This window comes from Leguminivora glycinivorella, chromosome 16, assembly GCF_023078275.1.
Source record: "Leguminivora glycinivorella isolate SPB_JAAS2020 chromosome 16, LegGlyc_1.1, whole genome shotgun sequence".
Lineage (NCBI taxonomy): Eukaryota > Metazoa > Arthropoda > Insecta > Lepidoptera > Tortricidae > Leguminivora > Leguminivora glycinivorella.
In genome coordinates this window covers 12,690,444-12,713,827 of record NC_062986.1, presented here as the reverse complement: position 1 = coordinate 12,713,827, position 23,384 = coordinate 12,690,444, and the positions used below count along the sequence as shown (strand labels likewise).

The 23,384-nt window shown below is 37.1% G+C and overlaps 1 protein-coding gene and 1 long non-coding RNA gene across 5 annotated transcripts in view; both read right to left on the bottom strand.

Annotated features, from left to right (window-relative positions):
- LOC125234658 (high affinity cAMP-specific and IBMX-insensitive 3',5'-cyclic phosphodiesterase 8) overlaps nt 1-23,384 on the bottom strand; it is a 371,159-nt gene that overhangs the window by 124,621 nt on the left and 223,154 nt on the right. For all 4 annotated transcript variants that reach the window (XM_048140993.1, XM_048140994.1, XM_048140996.1 and 1 more), the window contains one exon: nt 13,277-13,365. In XM_048140993.1, the coding sequence (XP_047996950.1) occupies nt 13,277-13,365 (89 nt within the window). The remainder of the gene's footprint in view (nt 1-13,276; nt 13,366-23,384) is intronic.
- Nucleotides 10,188-12,824, bottom strand: LOC125234661. Its single transcript, XR_007178018.1, has 4 exons — nt 12,521-12,824; nt 12,198-12,434; nt 11,479-11,632; nt 10,188-10,319 (listed from the first exon to the last, which is right to left on the bottom strand). It is a non-coding gene; the product is annotated as an uncharacterized LOC125234661 (long non-coding RNA).

Below are 23,384 nucleotides of genomic sequence, written 5' to 3'. Positions count from 1 at the left end.
TACGAACATACGTACAGGGGCCCGTTTCTCGAAAGGTACAAGCCTTGTATTACAAGTGTGTCTCCATGACAACCCATACGATTTGACAGTTCGCGCACTTGTAATACAAGGCTTGTACTTTCGAGAAACGGGCCCCTGGTCATACATATGGCTGCGTTCAGCGGCGATAATGCATTAAAGGTTCGGCCAGACATAGGGTTTGATAGCGTAGCGTTAGCGGAGCGGAATTTGAGCGTGTTCAGAGCGTTTTCAGAGCGGTCTGAATACGCTCGCGCGATCACACGTAACACAGCGCGCATTGTGGGCGGACTTGTCTGAATATGGATTAAATGTTAACCATTTAGCTAATTGTTTTATTCCAAAATGTTGTTTTGATTTCTTATAAGTAATTGAATGCTTATTATTTAGAAGTTGCAAAATATATTAGGCTTTTGACGACCGGTCTGGCGCAGTCGGTAGTGAGTTTAGTGACCCTGCCTGCCGCGCCGCGGTCCCGGGTTCGAATCCCGGTAAGGGCATTTATTTGTGTGATGAGCACACAGATATTTGTTCCTGAGTCATGGATGTTTTATATGTATATAAGTATTTATATATTATATATATCGTTGTCTGAGTACCCATAACACACGCCTTCTTGAGCTTACCGTGGGCCTCAGTCAATCTGTGTAAGAATGTCTTATAATATTTATTTATTATTATTTATTATAGACTTAGAAGTTACCATGTGCAACTGTGCATAATGCGCGCCTGCGCCGCCGATCCGCTTTGAATACGCTCGCAATCTGCTCCGTCCGGTGCACCGCCATCATTGCGCTCCGCTAACGCTGCGCTCTCAAAACGCGCATGTGTGACCGAGCTTTACACGACTTCATACTAACGAGCGATTTTTGGTCGGCTATCGCCGATTCGGCGTCGATATGTTTGGAAAACCCTTACAGTAGGCTTTGTTCAAGTATTGTTTGACGGTAAATGGACTCGATGCCGTTTTTATTCTTGATTGGAACACCCACCTGACTGCAAAAGTGCCTGGAGAATTTATCAATGTATTCATTCATAATTTCTCAACGCAATTTCGCAGTTCACTGTGCAGTTGAACAGAATGCTCAGGTTTTAAGAATCTGGAATTTCTTCATGGCTAGATCGTTAGGCCGTTTTCACATTATCCGATCCGATATCGGATGTCGGACCGACATCCTACATCCGATAAACGCTTCCGATAGTGTCGGATGTCGGTCCGATAAAACGCATTGTTCCAAATCAATGAACTATGATTTTGTGTCAAAAAATATTTAAAAAATGTTTTATATTTAATAATTATAAGCACTATATCCTAAATATTATATTGTAAAATTAAAATAACGAGCATAAAAAATACTCAGGGTGTCAGGCAAAATAAATAATTTTACATTCAACTATATCTACAAAAAGATGAAAAAACTAGTATCCGCAATTCGGACCGATGCATTACAACCTTTTTTTTTTCAATGGAAATTGTCAACTAATTTGAATTTCGATCATTAGCAGCTGTTTAATAGACGCCATTTTTGTCACGCACACTACTACAAACGTATACATACATTATATACGTACACAAACAAATATTATCGGCCGACAACTGACGGGGGGTACGACATGCCAAAAAATGTCGGAAGCGTCCTGCCGATATCGGTAGTTCCATAGTGCCTCGGACAAAAACTGTTGTAGGAGAGTGCCATCGGCATTAAATCCGCAAATTTTGCGTTTTATATCGTTTTTTAGTAATAATGATCTATTAAATACATAAATGAAGACCTGGAAGCGCATAAATCTTACATTTTACATCCTTCCTACATCCGATATCGGATCGGATAATGTGAAAACGGCCTTAGGCATTAGCAATGAACTTAGACAACATATGTAGTGCATAATAAATACGATTTCTATCATATATATTATGTATGTAGTAAATATTATGCACTAATGTTTCTACATATACATTCTCGGAAACGTTCGTAGTCGTCAAGATACTTCAGTCCAATTCAGTGCCCTTTCTAGGTATCTACTCACTATGACTGTCGATATGCGTTTTATACGTATATATTTGATATGACCTAACTTACGACGTAAGAGTCAGTAACAGTAGCTATGTGTTAAGCTGTATGTGATCGCTATGCCTAATTGCCTATGCTATGTTTGCATCTTTATTATGGTATATTAACGCAAGGTTTCGATTTAAACAAACTATACCTATAGCAAAAGCTATATACCCTGTAATAATCCTGTAATCTCAAACGTGTACCATGGGCGTGACACCAATATATTAATTCTGTCACGTGAATGTTTTGGTAACCAAATAGTCAGAAACGCGCAAAATATATGGGTTACCTACATGTACTCGTACCTATGCTTCCTCTGTGCGACAAGCTTTACTTAAACCCTACTTTGTAATTCAGAGAATGTGCCTTAATGAACAACGCAATCTAAAACGATTTAACTTCAGTGAGCAAAATGAAATCAGTGGATTTATCGCATTTTGGAACCGCACCATTTTCTCGTCTCCCGTTATCGGACAAGTCACATTTTTGAGGTCACGGTCCTAATCAAATTAGGCGAGTCGTGGTCCGCAGACAGAATACTTTCGTTTATTTTGCCTTGCTATTTATTTTATATCTAATAAGTGGATTGGATCGGATCAAATGTAAGTAAAATTATTATGAAATATAGGCTTAATATTCTACCAAATAATTCTCTCTCAAAATTCAGCTGCAGACTTAAAGATTACTTACCTCTTCTAATTCATCTTCTAACTCATCCACTTCAGAATCTTTAATACTATTGGTTTCTTCTTGAATATTCGTCAAGTATATACTGGGCCTAATAGACACCCGATTTCTGTACTTCGAGTGTCTCTTCTGAGACTCAGTAACTTCTAAGGAATTTTCGTTATTAGCAAATTGGTCATAAAAATTACTAGCGTTCTCCTCTTCCTTGGAGTGTGCCAGTTTTTTCTTGAAAGATTCTCGTTTCTCTTCAGAAGATAGTCTTCGTTCAGTAACTCTTCTGAATCCATCAGAGTGACGCCCAGTTTCATAGGCGTGCAGCGCAGGGGACCGATATTCGTATTCCAAATCAAATCCTCTGTCTTCGAATAAGCTTTTAAATTTGGCCCAACATCCCAAATTATTTTCTTGTTCCTCTTGATTTTGCATTGGAGCTTGGTTAGCATCAGTTTTATTCACACTATTTGCCATGCTGTTTGTCGTATAAATGACGGTAGCTTCCTTGTGGGGTTCTCGAGGATTATCCACGGGAAGTATTATATTAATCCTCTTATTATCTGATAATACCGTGATTTCGTGATTGACTATAGTACGATTTCGATAGCGGAAAACGTATTTACCTACTTATTATACTGTTAAATCACTTTCGATGACTACAGCAAAGTCAATCGTCATGGCTCTATTCGATCAACCATTTGATAATTTAGGCTGATGACAGGCATCACTAGTTTCTGACTACTTTAGCCACGTTGTCTGAAAACTATTACACTTTTGCTCACAAAGATAATTTAACACATGTCACATTATGAACACGATTTCATATTTTTGCTTTATAAATAAATAAAGACAAACAAAATATAAAAAACTAAAGCACCACCGAACGTTTGCGCAATATCGAACGCCAAGAAAGACTAGTACAACCATTCATAATAATGATCGTCTTAATGTCCGATAGGCGTGATAAGAATATATCAACCGCATTATCAATCAGAACCATGCTGATTAAAATAACTTAATCATTAGTTTTCATCAGTATGCCGAAGCAATTTGAATCAGTTATCACAATCGGCGCAGTTAAACCTAGATAATAGACAAGATACTAAGTTACTTAATCAACATAAATAACAAAATTATTGTAACTCATATTGAAAACTAATTTAGTTCTGGTACACGCCCTATTTGGCCTAGTGTCTAAAATATAAATGCCCTTACCAGGATTTGAACTGCCCAATCTACATTGGTAAATACTTATGTTATCGTTTACATTACTTTAATCATCATGGCTTGTCAGTGGCGTAAACTGCGATTCTAACAACACCACAGTAAGTATCCTCCACAGTAAGTATTTGAAATGGAAGTCTAATATTTAGATATTGTTTCCTCATTCATGAATAAACATGTTTTTTCATGTAAATAGAGGCAGTATTAACCCATCTTCAAAACATCCGGCCCCTACATGCTACAGGATTGCTAAACTAAGCCGACCGAAAAGTAAGAGGATAGAGACATAGTACCTTCCTGTTTTGCTCACTGAATAATGAAGCTATGTAAAAAAGCTTTAGGTATTTTTAGGTTTTTTTAACCGTACTTAGCCTCCAAAAATGTCATTGTATTTTCGAATGGCTCTTAGTAGGATTGTCAACCATGAGTGTTATCAACCATGCATGACGACCATTCACGGCACGGCCCACGAATTTGAAAATACGAAAATTGACGTGTACCTATCATAAGGACATAGGTAGTTTATTGTTTAAGAAAAAAACTACTTATAAAAATAGAACTTTTTAGTCGATTTGATTTCTAATTGAGTTGAGACATCGTGAGAAGTGCCCGAGACCAGCGGGCGTGGCACACTAGCGTGATAAACCTTATTGCGTCGGTGTGCATCTATCGCACTTTCCAATAGTGCGATAAGGACGGCCTGACGTGACCTTGTTTGCCAGGAAATGAAAATTGTACCACAATGGATGCGTATACCTAGTAAAAAAAATTATGCGGCAACGTCGGCTACGCAACGTATTGCGATGTGCGGCAAGCAATATGTATGGCAGAATTGACAGCTGACATATTATGTATTGTACCTAATATTAATGATATAAGCACACGCGATTCTATAAAATAGCTAGAAGTGCTGCAATTTTCTTTAACCCCAATTGGCAAAGCTGGCACTGAAACTGAAGCAGTTTCATGTACTCTGCCCACTTGCCAATTTTAAGTTCGCACCCTTTTTGTACTGTACAAACTTGTTTCACCGGCTATATTTAAATTGAATTGGGCATATTAAAGTAGACATTGTACATTCATGAGATTTCTAAGAATCGAAGGTTTAAACGTGGCGACTTTGTTACAGTTTAACGTACCTGCTGAAGTAAAGAGCTAAATGTTTTCGAACCGAACTATACCTCGTTTTTTTAGAATTAGAAATTTGGTAAACAAAGAAGCAGTCGTCGTCAACCTATCTTCTTAAGACAAATATTAGACGTTAACAATTTTAACCAGAACGAGAACATAACAGGGCAGTATTACTTATTTTTAGAGTTTTATTTTATTGCACCCGTATAGGTGTATCAACCGCATCATTTGATCATTTGCTTAGCAAAATTGGAGTGATTATTTATTTATTCGAGAAGCTAACGTTCAGAGGACTACATGACAGTGTTTTTGCAAGCCACTTGGGCCTCAGATCCATCGCAGTAATCACAGTCGAAAGCCACCAAACACACAGCACAAAATAGAATATCCATACTAATCTATACTAATATTATAAATGGGAAAGTGTGTGTGTCTGTTTGTCCGTCTTTCACAGAAAAACCTAGATACGAATTGACGTGATTTTTTAAGTGGAGATAGTTGAAGGGATGGAGAGTGACATAGGCTACTTTTTGTCCCTTTCTAACGCGAGCGAAGCCGCGGACAAAAGCTAGTTAATAATAAAGTAATAACATAAGTGCTCGTATCATGAAATTGTATACATTAATACACCAAATAACGTACCTAATATGTATAAATAAATGACAACCCATAAAAATGAAGCGATAGTTTCCAATGTCTGCTTCTTTAGGTTTTTTAATATGCAACCTTTCCGGCGTATCATGCTTCCAATTTTATCACTTATCCACGTGGATAAGACATCTGTCACTCTCAAACTGATATGCTTGCCGAAGCGTGACGGATGCTTTATCCACGTGGATAAGTGATAAAATTGGAAGCATAATACGCCGGCAGAACTAAATTAGGAAATTTTAAATAATACAGACTAGTTAAAACAAATACTTTCAAATTAAATGTATAATTGTAATAAGTACTATTTATATGTAAATATTAAATACACTTTTTATAATTTTAGTGTAGAAAACAATAGAGTATTTTATTAAAATGTCTGTTTAAGATACTGATAGTTGATGAATGACAGTTGTGCCAAAAGTGCCTCATATAAAAGACCTCGTGCTTCGTTCTTTATCGTTCTCTCTAATGCTAAAAAAAATGAAGTATAGGGGCTTGTCTACAGCGTGAGCGCCAGCGAGACAACTGACGAAACCTAATATAACGTCAGGGACAGGCCGTCCTTTTCGCACTGTTTATAAGTGCGATTGGGACGTACCGTTACGATAAAGTTTATCGTACTCGTATCGTTTAGATGTAGGTAATAAGTGCGAATACTGCGAATGTTTATCGACCCATTTTTTGCGCCTTTCTCAACTATACAAATTTCTTTGATCAGCCGGCGCATGCTTCCAATTTCATTTATCTATATAAAGTATCCGTCATGCTTTGACCAGCCGGCGTATCATGCTTCCAATCCAGGCAGGCAATTATGGTCGCGCGATAAATGATAAAAACATCTGCAGGGCAATTATGGTCTGTCATTAAATATATCTCAATCGTCTACCGAAAGTGGAATTATATTGTAGCTCAAAGCATACTAAAGTTATAAATCGGGGTTTAATAAAATGAACGCGTCGATAGATAAATGATAAGTGTGTGAGTGACCACTGTTGTCTTTTATAAAAATCCGTTCAATAGCTGCCTTTATTTCATTGCGGGATGTGTTTTGGAACAATAAAATGCACGGATTTTTCAAATTGACAGCTGTGACACCTGTCAAAGTTTGATTTGACATATTGACAAATGTCACATACACCCGAAAAACATAGAAGTCAAAGATGAAAGTAAGTTGTGTGTTGTAAAAACTAAAGGAATTCCACCAAAAATGGTAAGTTTAATGAAATAACAATACTTAGTATATTAATGGTAATATTTGGGTTCTTGTAGTTTGTTACATTATTAATTGCTTTTGTTATATTTTTCAGTTGATGCAAGACGGACAAGCGGGCAGGAGAATGATAGTGAAATATTTAAGAGGATACGTACCCGGGAGCACAAACGTTTACGATAATATCGTTATCTCTATCGCTCTTCAATATTGGCGCGACAGAGCCAGACTGTGTTTCAATCGGCGTCTAGCGACGGCGAATTTCCTCTGAGCAATTCAGTCAGGGTATGCTGCAAACATACCAAGGAGCCAACAAGGAATGTTGCCTAGGCTTGCCGCGAGAGATGTGAAATGCCATGACACAAATTTAAGTGGGCATGATATATACTCAACAACAGCGGGCACTACAAGGCTCTGGCATAGAGTACCTAGAGCATGGAATGAGATACATAAATTAAATATTTATAAATATTATAGGATGTTCTTACACATATTGACTGAGTCCCATGTTACGCTCAATACGGCTTGTGTTGTAGGTACTCAGACAATGATACATATAATATACAAATACTTATATACATATTAACAAATCCATGACTTGGGAACAAATATCCGTGCCCATCACACAAATAAATGCCTTTACCGGGATTCAAACCCAGGACCGCGGCTTAGCGAGCTGGGTCACTACCCGCTTGGCCAGACCGGTCATCTCATGCGAATAATATAATTTCTAATGGTTATGTAGCTACTAGCTGACCAATATAGAAAAAAAACTGAACAACATTTCAAACAGATAATTCTTAAAATTTATAATTGAAAGAATGATAGCGCATAAAGGCAGTATAAACTTCCATAACTTAATTCTAATTAACACAAGTCAAATTATAATCTATTGCCTCAAGCACTAGAGGCCTTGGTCACTTTTGTCTCTCATATGTTTAATTTATTTCGGTTTTAATTCCATAACTTATTGATACATAATAACTATAATAAATGTCTCTTGTTAATCATATACATATATATTTTCCCAAATCCAGTTTCTAATAATTGTTGCAGGCTACCATTGCATAGTTAAATATGATGTGGCTCCTTCTTGTCATACTTTCTACAGCTGTAGAAAAAGAAAAACAATGTGACACTGAACCATACTTCGGCCAGTGAGGTGTAATTGAACTAAATGCCATAAAACCAACTTGTTTGAAATAGTTTGAAATAGGTCCAGAAAAGTTATAAGTGTGAGTGTTACTTTTGTAATAATTAAGCCCTTTAGCGTGCCTGCGTGGTGACGGGTTACGAATTTCACCACCCCCTTTCTTCCCGTGGGTGTCGTAGAAGGCGACTATGGGATATGGGTTAAATTGTGGTGTAGGCGAGAGGCTGGCAACCTTTCACTGCAATGCCACAGTTTCGTTTTCTTTTAACCCCTTATTTGCCAAGAGTGGCCCTGAAGCTTTAGTGGTTTCATGTGCTCTGCCTACCCCTTTATGAGATACAGGCGTGATTGTATGTATGTATGTTAAGTCCTTTATTCAACATCGTGAGGAAACCGGACTAATCCCAATAAGGCCTAGTTACCCTTCGGGTTGGAAGGTCAGATGGCAATCGCTTTCGTAAAAACTAGTGCCTACGCCAAATCTTGGGATTAGTTGGCAAAGCGGACCCCAGGCTTCCTTGAGCCATGGCAAACGCCGGGATAACGCAAGGAGGATGATGATGATTCATAAACATTTAACAGCCCCTCTAGCACAACTTGCCCTGTCGCGCGCGAGTCCATACTTGAAGTCGCGTTTGATGTATGGACTCGCGCGCGCAACTAGGCAAGTTGTGCTAAAGGATCTAATGACCAGTTTGGCTTAGCGCATAGTGACCCTACCTTCTAAGCAGATATTCTAGGGATTGTATATGTATATTTGTCCCGGAAGCATGGATGTTTATTTTGAATATTATATACTTAGTACTTACATTATATGACTTATTTAAGATGGTTATTCATCATTAAAGTTACCATAAAAGGTGACCTCTCTAATTTAATTTATTTTGTTTTTGTTTCAGTCATGGTATATTAGAAAACACTCAAGATGTCGAGGAAACACAAGAAGTTGATGTCGATCTAATCAGAGATATTAATTATTAGAAATGAATGTATTTGAAATACAATTTTAAATACTTTTATCAAAAACTATTTTGTATTTTATTTCAAATACTATAAAGTGGATGTGTTTTGCATTTTTTTAAACTTTAAAATACAAAATTCTTTTTTCATCACACCAACTGGTAGAAGCTCTCTTCATTCTCCAAAAAACGGATGAGAAAGTTGAATTTTATCCGCAAGATTGCAAAGTTGTTTCATACAGATTTTAACTTGTCCTAAGCTGGCTGGTAGATTTTGCCTTTTAAGTAGGTATGGTGTTTTTGAATCATATCATACCTACTCGCATATGTTTAATAAATTGATGATTTTGATTTAGGTACAGTTAGTATTTTCCTCGTATTGCTGTGGTGAAAAAATTGGTGTTTCCCTCGGGGCAAAATTTGTATAACCATTGTGCCTTGAAACCCTCGCAACGCTCAAAACTAATAGAGCTGCACCTAAGAAAGGTTACTTGTTAGATTAGTTTGTTTGTTTTTGCACTTCTTCGTTACTTTATATAAACTGTATTAAGTTGTGACAATAAGGATTATTAATTCAATATTTTTATACGACATACATAAAAAATATGGAAATATATGGAGAATGGCTCTAATTTCCTGTTATCTGAACTTGTGAAAGTTTTAACAGTGCAGAACTTAATTTCAATGACCGAAGAGCTGGCGACTTCCTCACACAACTTATCAGCATTGCGGTACAGCGAGGGATACAATGCCTTAAGGGCCTATTTTAGACATTAGATTTAGACAAAGATTATGTACATTTCTATGATGAAAAATAGTGTACAAATGTCAGTAATAAATGGTACCTATTTTCTTTAATTTATATTTTTCTGGGTTTTGTAACACAACAGTACAGTACATTTTAACTCAGAACCCATATACAAATGTCTTAAGTACATTTTACACCTACTGTACCTGAAATTTACATACTAATGTTTTTTGTCAAATAAAAAAAAAATATTTTGCAAATTGTATTATTTACCTATTTCAATATTCTCGCCGGCACAGAGGTGACTATCAGATTTTATTAAGGCTGTATGCAGTGTGATAGTAAAACAAAATAATGTCCTAAATAATTGTTTATTGTGTACGCTCGCACGCCAGCTCTTGACAACAGCCAGCAGTTGCAGCATTGCATCATGCTTAGATAGGCCGAGAGGCACCTCTTCCATAGTTCCTCTTGAACCACGAATTTTCTGGAAGAATAAAAAAGAAACAGGTACAGGCAACCAATCTGAATCCTAGGCCACGGTAGGATCCTTTTATTACAGTAAAATTCAAACTAACTTATATAGCAAATAAAGCACAGTATCAATAAGAAGGGGTTCTAGAGTGGTCTAGGATGCTAATTAGTTAACTGTAAATGTAAGCAGCAGTTTAGAAATTATTGTCACACAAGAAGTCTATTTTTAGGTTGTACCTACTTGGTTCAAAAAATGTGGCAAATTATCAATATAAAAAGAAACAGGGACAACGTGTCTGGTGGGAGGAGAGAGTAAACTTGAAAGTGAGTTTATACCTTATATAAAGGGAACATGATGTTTGAATTGCCTTAACTGACCTAGATAATAACTTTATTTTCATAAAATAAATGATGGTATATTCTGTGAAAGTGTTAAAACTACAGCATACTCCTATACAATTGGAATCCACTGGAACAGAATAAACACACTGTAACAGTGTAAAATTAATCATAAATAGTTGTTCTCCATTGTGTGAGTTTGTCTAAATTTATACCTAATTTTAATTTAATATAAACAGTTTAATAATAACGCGCTGGTGGACTGGCGGTAAGAGCCTGCGACTTTCGATCCGAAGGTCGCGGGTTCGAACCCCGGATCGTAGCAATTCGTTTTTCGAAACTTATGTGCGAAATGTCATTTGATATTTTCCAGTCACTTTTCGGTGAAGTGAGGAAACTGGACTAATTCCAATAAGGTCTAGTTTACCCTTCGGGTTGGAAGGTCAGATGGCAGTCGCTTTCGTAAAAACTAGTGCCTATGCCAAATCTTGGGATTAGTTGTCAAAGCGGACCCCAGGCTCCCATGAGCCGTGGCAAAACCGGGATAACGCAAGGAGGATGATGATGATAAACAGTTTAATAAAAAGGATAATTGCAATCAAGTTTACAAATTATAAACCTGCTTAAACTTAGCTACTTAAATCATTTATGGGACAATACATATCCTTTGTAAACAAGGTACTAAAGACTTTCATTCTCAGAGGTAACTGATTAACATATCAACCAAACAATAGCTACCTACCTATCTCACTGCACAATCAATAGGTACTTATAGTGATAGTGCTAATTATTTTTTTATGTCTAATGGTTTAGTAGGTACTCAAATGACTTACTTGCCTTCTGTTGACAGCAGATATGTACAATGTCAATTGATTGAGATGCTGGGTCATATCACAGTAGTCTACCAAATGGATGAGCCATAATCTTGTCTAGTCTTGTGTTGGTAGTTGGCACTAGCTCTGCTAGGGTGGATAGGTAATTAAGAACCTAAAACAAATTAGTAAAATATGTAAAATAAAATAAAAAAGCCTTGTACAAATACCAGTGGCAGCTGGTGAAAATTTCTGCAAGGCAACACTTGGCAAAAAGAAACCTGTCTTAACATTAGGTACTTTACTATAGGCAAGCCGGTGGGAATCGGCTTGTATGGACCAGCCGCTGCTGACAAATACCTACTATTCTGGTAATTTGGATCCAATTTAGTCCCATAGATCTATCATTAAAACAAATAAGTAATCAGAACAGCTGCAATTTTTTCAAGTTGATATTTCTCCTTGGGATATGAATAAATAATTATTTTGCCAAAGTAATAGCTGATTTTGTGTGTTTGATCAACAGATATATTAGAGTAGGTATGGCAAAGATACTTTTGAAGTGCTTTTGATAACAATGATGATGCTATGTGGGAGTTTTGTGAAATGATGATGTTTGCTTGAAGCAGCTCTGTCTGTCTCTAACATACAAACTTTTACATTAACATTAGTTAGGCATCAAGAATGTATTTACTTAACTAGATACACTGCAATCATGTCAATTTTATAAGTAGCTTTACCTTAGGGCACTAGGTAATCCATCATGGTTGTTAGATTTGTGATTCTCGGCGTTAAGTTGGGGAATGTGAAATGCACTGTCGCCTCCTTATGCAATCTGTAAATACTTATTTATGCCATTTCTTCATCGTACTTATCAGACGGGTTGCGAGCGTCTCTTGAAGCGTCCGTGTATTGGAATTTTCGACTAAATTTTCTTCTACAGCGGCGTCGAGTAGGTATAGCATAATTTGACTTTCCTGCAAAAAAATTATGAGAATAGTATACATAGCCGAACTTTCTAACTAATAAACTTCCAATATAATCATGGAAAACGGATGCTTACCGGATATTTATACTTTAAAATAGATCGATTCACTAGTTTTACTTCGACGATAAAGCTTATCGTGACCTCAGAACCACTTAGTTAAAATTAACTCCCCAAACTGTCAAAATGGGACGATCTGTCAAATGTATCCAACGAGCATGTTATGCGAATTGGCGTTTATCAGCTCGGTCACTTACTGCTATAAATGTATAACTAACTTCATACTCTAACGAGCCAGCATGTTAAGAGCGATATATATCGAAAATTACTGTCATTTTATTGAACCCTAACTGTCAAATTATCTCTATCACATTTCCATGCTTCGCCCGCTGGCCGTCTCTATCGCACTTACTAATAGTGCGATATACGGCCTGATATTTTATCGTCTATCGCGCGACCATGCTACCCGTGCAGGATGTCAGTGTGAGAGTGACAGATGTCTTATGCACGTGGATGAGTGATAAAATTGGAAGCATAATACGATTTATAACCTAACCACAAAATTAAAATTTTGAAAAAACTCCCGACCGCGACATAGTGGACCGATTTTCATAAAACATTAAGAACTCTCCCGACTAACTCAGCTTTCAAACAAAAAAATAAATAAATCGAAATCGGTTCATACGTTCGGGAGCTACGATGCCACAGACAGACACACACACAGACAGACAGACACACACACCGACAGAAACGTCAAACTTATAACACCCCGTCGTTTTTGCGTCGGGGGTTAGAAATGAAGCATAAGAGATAGCGAAGAAGACGCGTACTTACGGTGACGTCGACTAGGGGCTCGTCCTCGGGCGTGAGCGCCAGCGAGGAGCGCCGGCCGGCGCGCGCGCCCGGCGACCCGCTCGAGCTGCCTGCAAATAAAGATAAACATTCTTTATTTTTCAAGTAAAAAGTAAATAAGTTCTTTGCAAAAATTTCATTTTTGGCATAAGCTTTTATCGCCGACTGAGCATTTCGTTTTTTTTGCCATTTTTTTATTTTGATTTTTTTAAGGAATTTTAGATCAATTGTAATTGTAATCACGAGTACTTTCAATCTCACTGGGAGACAAAAAGTGTCCCAGAATTTCCATACATTTTTGTTACTTTCCTCTTTTGTTACCCCACACAACATGTATGGAAAATGGTAACAAAATAAGAAAAAATCTTACGGGACAATTTTTTTAACTACTAGGATTGAAGAAGTTAGTGATTCTGAGTAGAAATACCATATTTTTTTCAAAAATATCACATTTCATAAAAGTGGCGAAGAACAAAATGCTCGACTATATTTTTCTTTCAACAGTCATCTACTGCTCTCCGAGACGTTTCTAAAAACCCCTTACTCGATGGGGATACGACGTTTCATAACAGAGATCCTGATGACCACCTTTCTGCTCCATCATCAGATCAGCTCCATGATACCATAATATTGCATTGTCACGTGATTTACATATGTGTGCAAATTTTCAGCTCAATCGGAAACCGGGAAGTGGGTCAAATTCAGCTTCTACCCAAACCCAAACTAACATACTAACAAGGCAAGCAAGTAATAGAAGCTGGTGGCGTGGGTGGTACGAGTGTGCGACTTTCAATTCGGAGGTCGCGGGTTCGAACACTTCGAACCTCGGCTCGTACCAGTGAGTTTTTCGGAACTTATGTGCGAAATGTCATTAGATATTTGCCAGTCGCTTTTCGATGAAGGAAAACATCGTGTGGAACCGGACTAATCCCAATAAGGCCTAGTTACCCTTCGGGTTGGAAGGGCAGAAGGCAGTCGCTTTCGTAAAAATAGTCTACCTACGCCAAATAGTAGTAGTAGTAATCACTTTATTGTGTACAAGTTTATATACAAATCCAAATCTTGGGATTAGTTGTCAACAGCGGGCCCCAGCCTTCCATGAGCCGTGGAGCCAAGGAGGATGACGACTTTATTTTTCAAGTAGGCATTTGTATAAAATACCTGTGTAATTATACCTGTATATCTGTATATATCGAATAAAGCTACATCCGCTCTACACCACCTACTTCTAAAATATTTAATCCCTCCTCATTTGGAGAACTGTATTGACTATGCAAAAAAACGGGAATCAAATAATACTAATTATTTGGAAAACTCTTCAGGATTCAGTTCATGTGACAAAGATTTATGGTCACAAGAGAAAAATAGCAAGGCATTTTCTAACAACTATGTAAGACTTGGATCGCACTGCGATTAAGTTTTGCGGTTTCAGAATTGGTAATGTATAGGTATTTTGCCCCCATTCACTCAGATTTGGGACAAAAAGTACCTACCAAAACATTGTGATCAAGATGGTTCCCGCAGAAGAAATACAAGTAGTAAAATATTTTATTCGGTTAGAATATTTTTCTATTAGCTTATTGAACTTTATTGCGAAGTGCATAAAATTTGTTGCTGGTGCGAAGTCTAATATAATATGCAACTACTTAGGAGCCGCATGCGGACTTTTGTGTACATTTGGAAATGCTGTGAGCGCGTCAGCAGATATTCGAAATAATTTATATTCTTGAATAAAAATGAAAATGAAAAAATGAAAATGAAATATTTATATTTTGAAACCGTTATTTTAAATCTTGTAAATCTTCCAAAAATAGCTTAGAATTTAACCAAAAGTGTGAAAATATTTCTACTTTTTGCTGGTAAAAAATAGGGTCAATAAAGTCACCGGCAATGACATCGCGCAAGAAGAAGGCCGCAAAAATATATGACATTACACTATCTTGTTTCCAGACTATTCCAGAGCCATAAGAGTGTCTCAGATATTTATGAAGCCTTCTTTTTGTACGATAATTTTATTACCGGTGACTGTACCGCTTACATGTCAAACCGTTGACAGGAAAATGATCTCACGCTGCATATGCTGTCTTTTATGTATCAAGCAAATTAGATATATCAAATCAAGCAGCAGTTTTGTCTTCGTTTACATTAACCTTTGATATTACAAGTCAGCAATTAACGGGACACTGGAATTTGTTCACTGCATATGCTTGAGAATCCGTGTGACTTTTGCTACAATAAAGGCCCATTTAGACGGTACGAGAACTCGCATACGAGTTTTATTACATTGCGGTATTTGATGGCTGTGCAAAATTGCATGTACCCTCAACAGCCCGCAATGTAACTAAAATCTCATGCGAGTTCGTACGCCGTCTAAACGAACATCCAATTTTTTATAGCGATGGAAAATATAATTCCTGTTTGAATAACTAACTTTTAATAAGTTTTTGGATAGAACTAAATTTATTATATCACAAAGATTTAGTTTAGGCTCTAAACGAACAATTAGAATTACAACTTGTTCTAAAGTTCTAAATTTCTATTTTACCTTTTTTATTTTGGATTGGTTTTGATTTGACTTTGTGTACAACGCAAGATGTTTACTTAATTTTTGCATGCATAAATCATAGTGTAGCAATCATAGTTTTATTTAGATTTGATATAGCCAAAACACGGTCAAAACTATACCAAGTTATTTAACTTCCTCGCACAACATATCAGTGTTGCAAAACAGCTAGGAAATGTTGCCAGCATCTTTGTTACAATGCGTCAAATGGCTTTTTTTAGATTTAAGCTGATTTTATGCTCAGTCTTAAGTAGTATCTAAATTCTAACCCCCTTATTTATAAACGGTCACTAAAGTTATCAAGCCGATAAAGTTCGTTTGTCCTTTTCTATCACACTAATACGTCGAAAAGGGACAAACGAACTTTATCGGCTTGATAACTTTAGTGTACGTTTATGAATAAGTATATCTGTGTTCATAACGTCATAATTAAATAGGTTTTTATATCAGCAAATTCTTACTTTCACATTGCATCGCACTATTAACTCGTAATGATAAGCCGCAGTCATAATACACGAAAACATTAACTAAATATGTGATTAAAATATTTCATTAATTAACCTCATTAATATTTATACGAATGGTATTAATAACAATCATCGGATCTTTTATAAAGCTAATTAACCTTCGTTTATTATGTTAATCTTAACAGTATGGCCGCGATACAAAATATCTAGTGAACTATACCGAGTTGCCGACAGTACCAGTCAATAACATACCCGTGAATACAGACAAAGTGCCAAGAATATGTATACACACCTTAATGTACAGGCAATAAAGTTCTGTATAGGTACATATTTTTGAAACTTCCTCTGTATTGACAGCTGGGTTGTTGACTGTACACATGAAGTCAAAGGAAATTATGCATCTCGGAAAATTTAATTGTTTTGCGCACTCAATGCTGAATTCGACATTATTAATGGTGGCACGTGACTTAGGTATTTAGATCGAAAACCTACTATTATTTAAAAAAAGGTGGATTAAATTAAATTATACTAGTATTGTCCCTGACAAACGATTCCTAAACAGGTTAGCAGGCAACGTCGTTATAATTTTTTAATCAGTCAAGATATTTTAATTTATTTTTCCCCTCACTAGCTCGGAAACACGTGTTTTGTCCTTTAATACCAGCGGGTAAAAACTCATTTTATCCACTAGTGGGTAAAGTGATTTGACCCTGAATAAAGTCAAATGACCTGCTTTAAAATTGATAAAAGGAGGTGAATCTAGTAATAAAGATTATTTACCACCTGTGGAACTACTGAAAGCAGTGAAAAACGCATTTTTTGCGTTGTAGTTTCCTCGCTACAGTGAGGGGAAAAGTTTTGTGTTACACTCGGGTGCAAATGTATTTTACTTCTCGTGTGTTAAAAAACTCGCAAGTTCAGGATTCTATTCTCGAACCACTCGCTTCGCTCGTGGTTCAACTATAGAATCCTTTCACTTGCTCGTTTTTCAATTCCACACTCGGCGTTAAAATACAACTTTGCCCCCTTGTATAACAAATAACTATTAACCTTTATAAAACTGATTGTCAAACAATAGGTCAATTTGTTAGGAAAGTAAAATTTAATATTTGAATACATTACACGAAATTCCTTTGCCTCTAACCAAGAGTACTATTGCTGACGCTTTGTATCGTAGTACCGTAGTTCTCTCTCTCTCTCTCTCTCTCTCTCTCTCTCTCTCTCTCTCTCTCTATCAGTCTTCCATATTGGTGGTGGTGGTGTGACAGAGCATTTAGCGTATCCTTCGCCACGGAACGTGAACAAATTATATTACACCGAAAGTGCCGCCCACCCCCCTGTCGGTTACCTCACAGTTACCGCCTGTCAAAAACGCGAACAGTCGACCTGTCATATTTCACTCATACGAGCATGGTACGCGTTTACCTACACGAGCTTAGACTGTGTGCTAGGATAGGAACGCGCCTCTTTCACATATTTGTTTGCCAGTGTCCGAGGTGTGCCCTAGCGGAAACGACAATCGTTGATGGTACGTGGCGATCGAAATGGAGACTGCCTCTGTCGCACCACTAGAGAAGAACAATATAGAGCTAGCTAACGATAACATTTGGCTACGTACGCTGGAATGAAAGTAAGTTCGGGGAAGTTGTGTGAACGACGCCGACAGCGATCGCCTCGGCTTTCAGTGTTGAATGATTAATTATTAGCAGCTTATGAAGATGGAAAATTAACTTAAAAGTCAACTGTGAGAAGAATTAAGTGAACTTTAATGTATAAATCGTAAATGAAGACCATTTCTTTCTATTCGTTGGGAGTTTGTGGACATAAATAAATGTATACGTAATTATTATAGTACATTCTTACACAGATTAATTAAGCCTGATGCTAAGCTAAAGCAAGCTTGTATTGTAGATTGTGGATGTAACGTTGTCATCTTTGCTAGGCTCTCAACCAACGTCAAGCTGCACTAATTCCAGTAAAATATTTTTAAAAGCCTGATCCCTTAATTTTTTGCCTCTCGTTTTATTTACAACGATTCTTTTCTAAATTTTTTTAATTTTTAGATTGTTACGAATATGTCTACTAATTCTTTTTTTTTAATGGGATTGGAGGCAAACGAGCAGACAGGTCGCCTGATGGTAAGCGATGACTGCTGCCCATGGATACCCGAAACACCAGAAGTGTTGGAGGTGCGTTACCGGCCTTTAAGATGAGTGTACGCTCTTTTCTTGAAGGTTTGAAGGTCGTATCGGTCCGGAAATACCGCTGGCGACAATTCATTCCACAACAATTTCATTCCATTCCATTCCATTTTTGCATTTTTTCATTCTCCGAAATACCGCTAATTACAGTCCAAAAGTTCAACTAAACAATTTTAAAATACAAGGATTTTTTGTTTTAAATTTCTTCGTAACCTTATACAAACAAATAAAAATGACTTTCAAAAAAAGTTTGCACCTGTTTCAATGTCATCGCTGCTCCTGCGCCGCATCAGCCATCGCTGCACTATGTCGATGCTGGTCTCCTCGCCAGCCAGCATCTTCCTCACATATTCACCAACATTTCACTTCATAACACTCACTTTCTATCCTGCCAGTATTTTGGCAACTCGTTTCACACACCGACAAATTCAAAATCAGAACGAATAACGTTGCGATCACAATTTTTATTAATACTGGCAGTTGGACAAATTGCGCGATGAAAAAAAACTTTAAAACAAAACTTCTATATATGACAGCGTGCATTCGAGTATTGAATTAATTAAATGACGATCGTCAAGCGAGTGTAAACAGATCGACAATGCAATTTTAATGATGCCATTTCAAAAGTGACTTTCACGCGATGTTTGACCTTAGTGATCAGATATTAAGAGTTGTGAGTCATTTTGGCGATTGGTAGTTTAGTTGTTATAGCGAGGAGTTTGTAGAGCGGCCGGTTAGGTAATGGTCGTCAAGTCGAGACAGTTGATCGAAGAAGGGGGGTGAATGTAGGACGAGCGTACGTCTGTGCTCGCGTGCTGGAAGCGACTTGCGACACTGCTTGTTATGCATAATAGGCAAAAGGAGAATATGTGATGAGAGTTCAGAATAGCATATTCCGCTGATTGGCGCGATTTCGCTTTCGTGTGATGTCAATACATATGTTTAGATACGGATAATTTGAACCAGAAATCTGTAATGTAGCCAACTTATTACTTTGTGTGTGTAATAAATGTAGGCAACTTTACAAGGCGCGCGGACATCGAACTTACATGCGATTTGAGTTAAGTACCCAGTTATCTAATACCTACTCAATGTACATTGAGGACAGTTGAAGTTTTTTCACACCAAAAAAAATTTCACCAATCAAATATTGCAATATAATGAAACTCGTATCATGTAAATGGTCAAAGGATAAAGGATATCTTTGGTATCTTTGTCTGGATTACGTGTCTTTTTTTTAATTTTAACTATATGTATTGTATAACCGTGTTTACGTAGATTTCTGTGTATGGAACCCTAAATGAAAGAAGTCAAAATAAATTGTCTTTTTTCTATTGAGTACTTGTACTTTTTGTAAATAGCAAATATTTTTAATTTTATTGCTATAAGTATGTTGAAAGAAGGTGATTGAATTGATCATGTTACAATTATTCAAAAGTTTACCTATTCTAGGTTTTACTACGTAAAACTTAGCGAAATTTTCAAGAACGCACAAATACCGTTATAAAATAAACTATGCCAAATCTCAAATGTAGAGTTGCCAGAAATGACATTGACATAAAACAAGTAACAAGTGTTGCTTAACCATTTCTATTTTATAAAAATCTGAGGGCAAATTACTTGGAATTGAAAGTACTGTCAAAACATCTTAAAACCAAAAAAAATGAAATAAATGTCATATATGAAAGAAATGTAAGGAATCCTGTAATGATGATTGTATGTGTGAAAATAAAAAAAATTGGACCAAAGCGGTCAGTGCCTAAGCCTAGAATCGAATTAGCGTCCTCTGCAATCGCGGTAGATCCCTAAAACCGCTCGGCTATCAGGGTCACAGCATGGCTGGTGTTTTATGGGTCTAGTATCTAATGTAAACTAAATTTCATAAGCAAGATTGGCAATATAATATCGTATTTTAATTCTGCTAGCCATGTAAGGTATTTCCAGATCGCCTAAGTCGACAAAACTCCTTTTATGCATTATGTCGAGGTGCGTTTGTCGTGACTTGTACCTAGACGCCATTTGCTAACGAACCGGCTGTTCGGTTCGATAGGCCGGCCTGCATTGACTTACATATTACTTCGTAAGGACGGGCATTGTGCCAAGAATGGTGCCAGTAACACCGCGCAATGCGAGCCAAGCGTGCAATATACACGTCCAATCGCGCGAGCGAAGCGAATTCATCAACCACTCGCCTTGTAGCGCACCACCAAGGCACATCAAACGAGAATGTTCAGTCGAAATTATATGAATGGCTTTATCCTTAGTTTTAGATCATTTTGGTATTGATTCTAGCGATATTGCCACTGCGACCGACCAATGTTTGATTTGACGATCTATTGTTGTCTTCGGTAGAATTGTATTCACTCTGTGAAACCGTAGGGAAAGGAATTATAACTGATTGAGCAGTCTGAATACGATGTTACCTTTGACACTGCTTCATTATGTAACAATTGGCAGGGTGCAAAGCGGGTGGAGGGGGTAGCTAAAACGATCACAGCGCTCACTACGGCCAAAATTGACATCTTAGTCGCTGACTTGCGCTGTCAAATCCATATTGCAGTAAACATTTTCATGTCGTTTTTGAGATAAATTTAATACGGGCCCAGTAAAATTTGTTATGGCGAATTGTAATAACTCCAAGAAAAGTAGCGACTAAATTCTAGCTATTTCCAAGACCGTGGTGGAAACGAAACCACCGTTTAAGTGAATAGTTGCCGTAAGAAGAAAAGTGTCGTCCAATCTCTGAAGTTTTACTTAAAGTGCGTAATCATTTGATACAAGTATTGAATTGAATTTACGGTGAATTTATAGTGCAAATTTTATTGGAGGTAGAAAAGCCGACGTGGAAGCCAATCCCAGTTATGTTCGGAAATAATTTTATTTGTTTCCTCATCTGTGCTCCTGTTTACAAATCGAAACGGATTGACGAAAATGCGTAAATATCGAGGTTTCAATGGGAAGAAGGAGCACGAGAACAATAGAAACAGAAGCAGTCCATCCACTGAAGGCTTATCACATTTTAAATAAAATTCCTGAGAACTTATTTCATCGCATTCATGATTGTATTTGATGTGATATCTGGTAAACCTCCAATATTTTCAAGTAAATGAAACAAGTTTATGTAATGTATATTATAATTAAACGTTATTATAGCTAGTTTGTTTTTATTTTACAATAAACCCTGTACCCTGCAATGATACTTATAATACCTATAGTTAGCCTATGAAAATGACAGGATAGCAGTGAACTGATCAACTATTTCAAAAGCCAATGATTTATTTATACTTTATTGCACATAGGTACAAATGGTGTAAAAAAGTCTTCAATCTCTAGAAAATGCCCAGCTAGCACCAATTTCTTGTCTTTATTCATCGTCTTAGGTTGGAAAATGATTTCGTGAGCGATGGCACGAAACCCCGTTTTAGTCACCAGTTTGTTAATTTCTCACTGAAAACAACAATTTTAATGTTATTGGCGATAATGTTGTAACCACTGTCGTCCAAAATTGTCTAATATAGTAAAATAACACAAGATTTCATTAATTTTTTCACAATTTTTACTTACTTCCCGCTTAACAGCGGCGACAATATTGTCCATAATGGTCACCTGTCACGTGGCGTGTCGTCGCGCACGGTCCCAATAACTAACGCCGCGTCTTGCGTGAGCGACGAACCCGCGACGGCGACGCGATGCGATGCGATGCGACGAAATCAAACCTTCTATCTCTATGGACTTGTCTTAGGTGGGCGACGGAACGCGACGGCGATGCGACGCGATGAACTAGCGATGAACATGCGAATGTTAAGCGACGCGATGCGATCAAACCGCTGTGTTCATATGGGAGTGTCTTGCGTAAGCGACGGCCCGCGACGGCCCGCGACGGCGATGCGACGCGATGCGATGGCGATGGGCGCGCGATCAAGCTATTTGATTTTTAGAAGCAAATTCAATACGTAGAGAGGTCGGACTAGAGAAATAACGATTGATTACTAGTCTCACATTTCATTCTTTATATTTTCTTATAATAAAAATTCAAAATATTCAAATTAACATAAGTTGACCAAAGGAGTAATGTGCCTAAAAAGTAAGGAAATTACAACTTTTGTAACTTGTATTGACAGCCTTTGATTATGTGCACGGTGATACGAGATTGTCTGCGTAAAATATTAAAATTTAAGTGTGAACTAAAAATATGAAACACTAGTGCGATGACCTTACGATATATGTACTAGCACTTGACTTTGGTGAATAGGATCACAAAATTAACTAGTTATTAAAACGGGCTCGTAGCCTAGCGGTTTCGACGTCTGGACGCCGCGCCAGCGGTGTGAGTTCGAACCTCGGCTGAGGCGTGCTTTTGCAGTTTTATTTTTGTTTCTTTTATTTTCTATTATTTGATTGTTTACTTTTTTCTTTCTGTAAGAATCTTCATTCTTATTTTTATTTTAGTTTTAATAACTCCGGCTTTTATACTAACAAGGAAAGGTACCCATACAAAAAAAATATAATTAGACTACTCTTTAAGGGGCGTTCATTGTAATTCCTGCGATTCCTGCATTTATTGTAACTCTTAAATAATAATATTATCCTAAACCAGAACTTCTTGTTGCCATATAAAAAAAATACATATAAGACATACCTTTGTGTCGATAGATATTTTTCAGTACAGATGGTGTTTTTTTAACGCACTAGTGCGAGAAGTGGTTCATTATATGCCAGGTCGAAACTTCGGGGGCTCATCTGTACTGAAAAACGTCGTACGATACACGTGCGAAAAGGAAATTCGTAACTCGTGTTGATTTAAAACACTCCCTTCGGTCGTGTTTTAATTTATCGCCACTCGTTTCGAACTTCCTTTT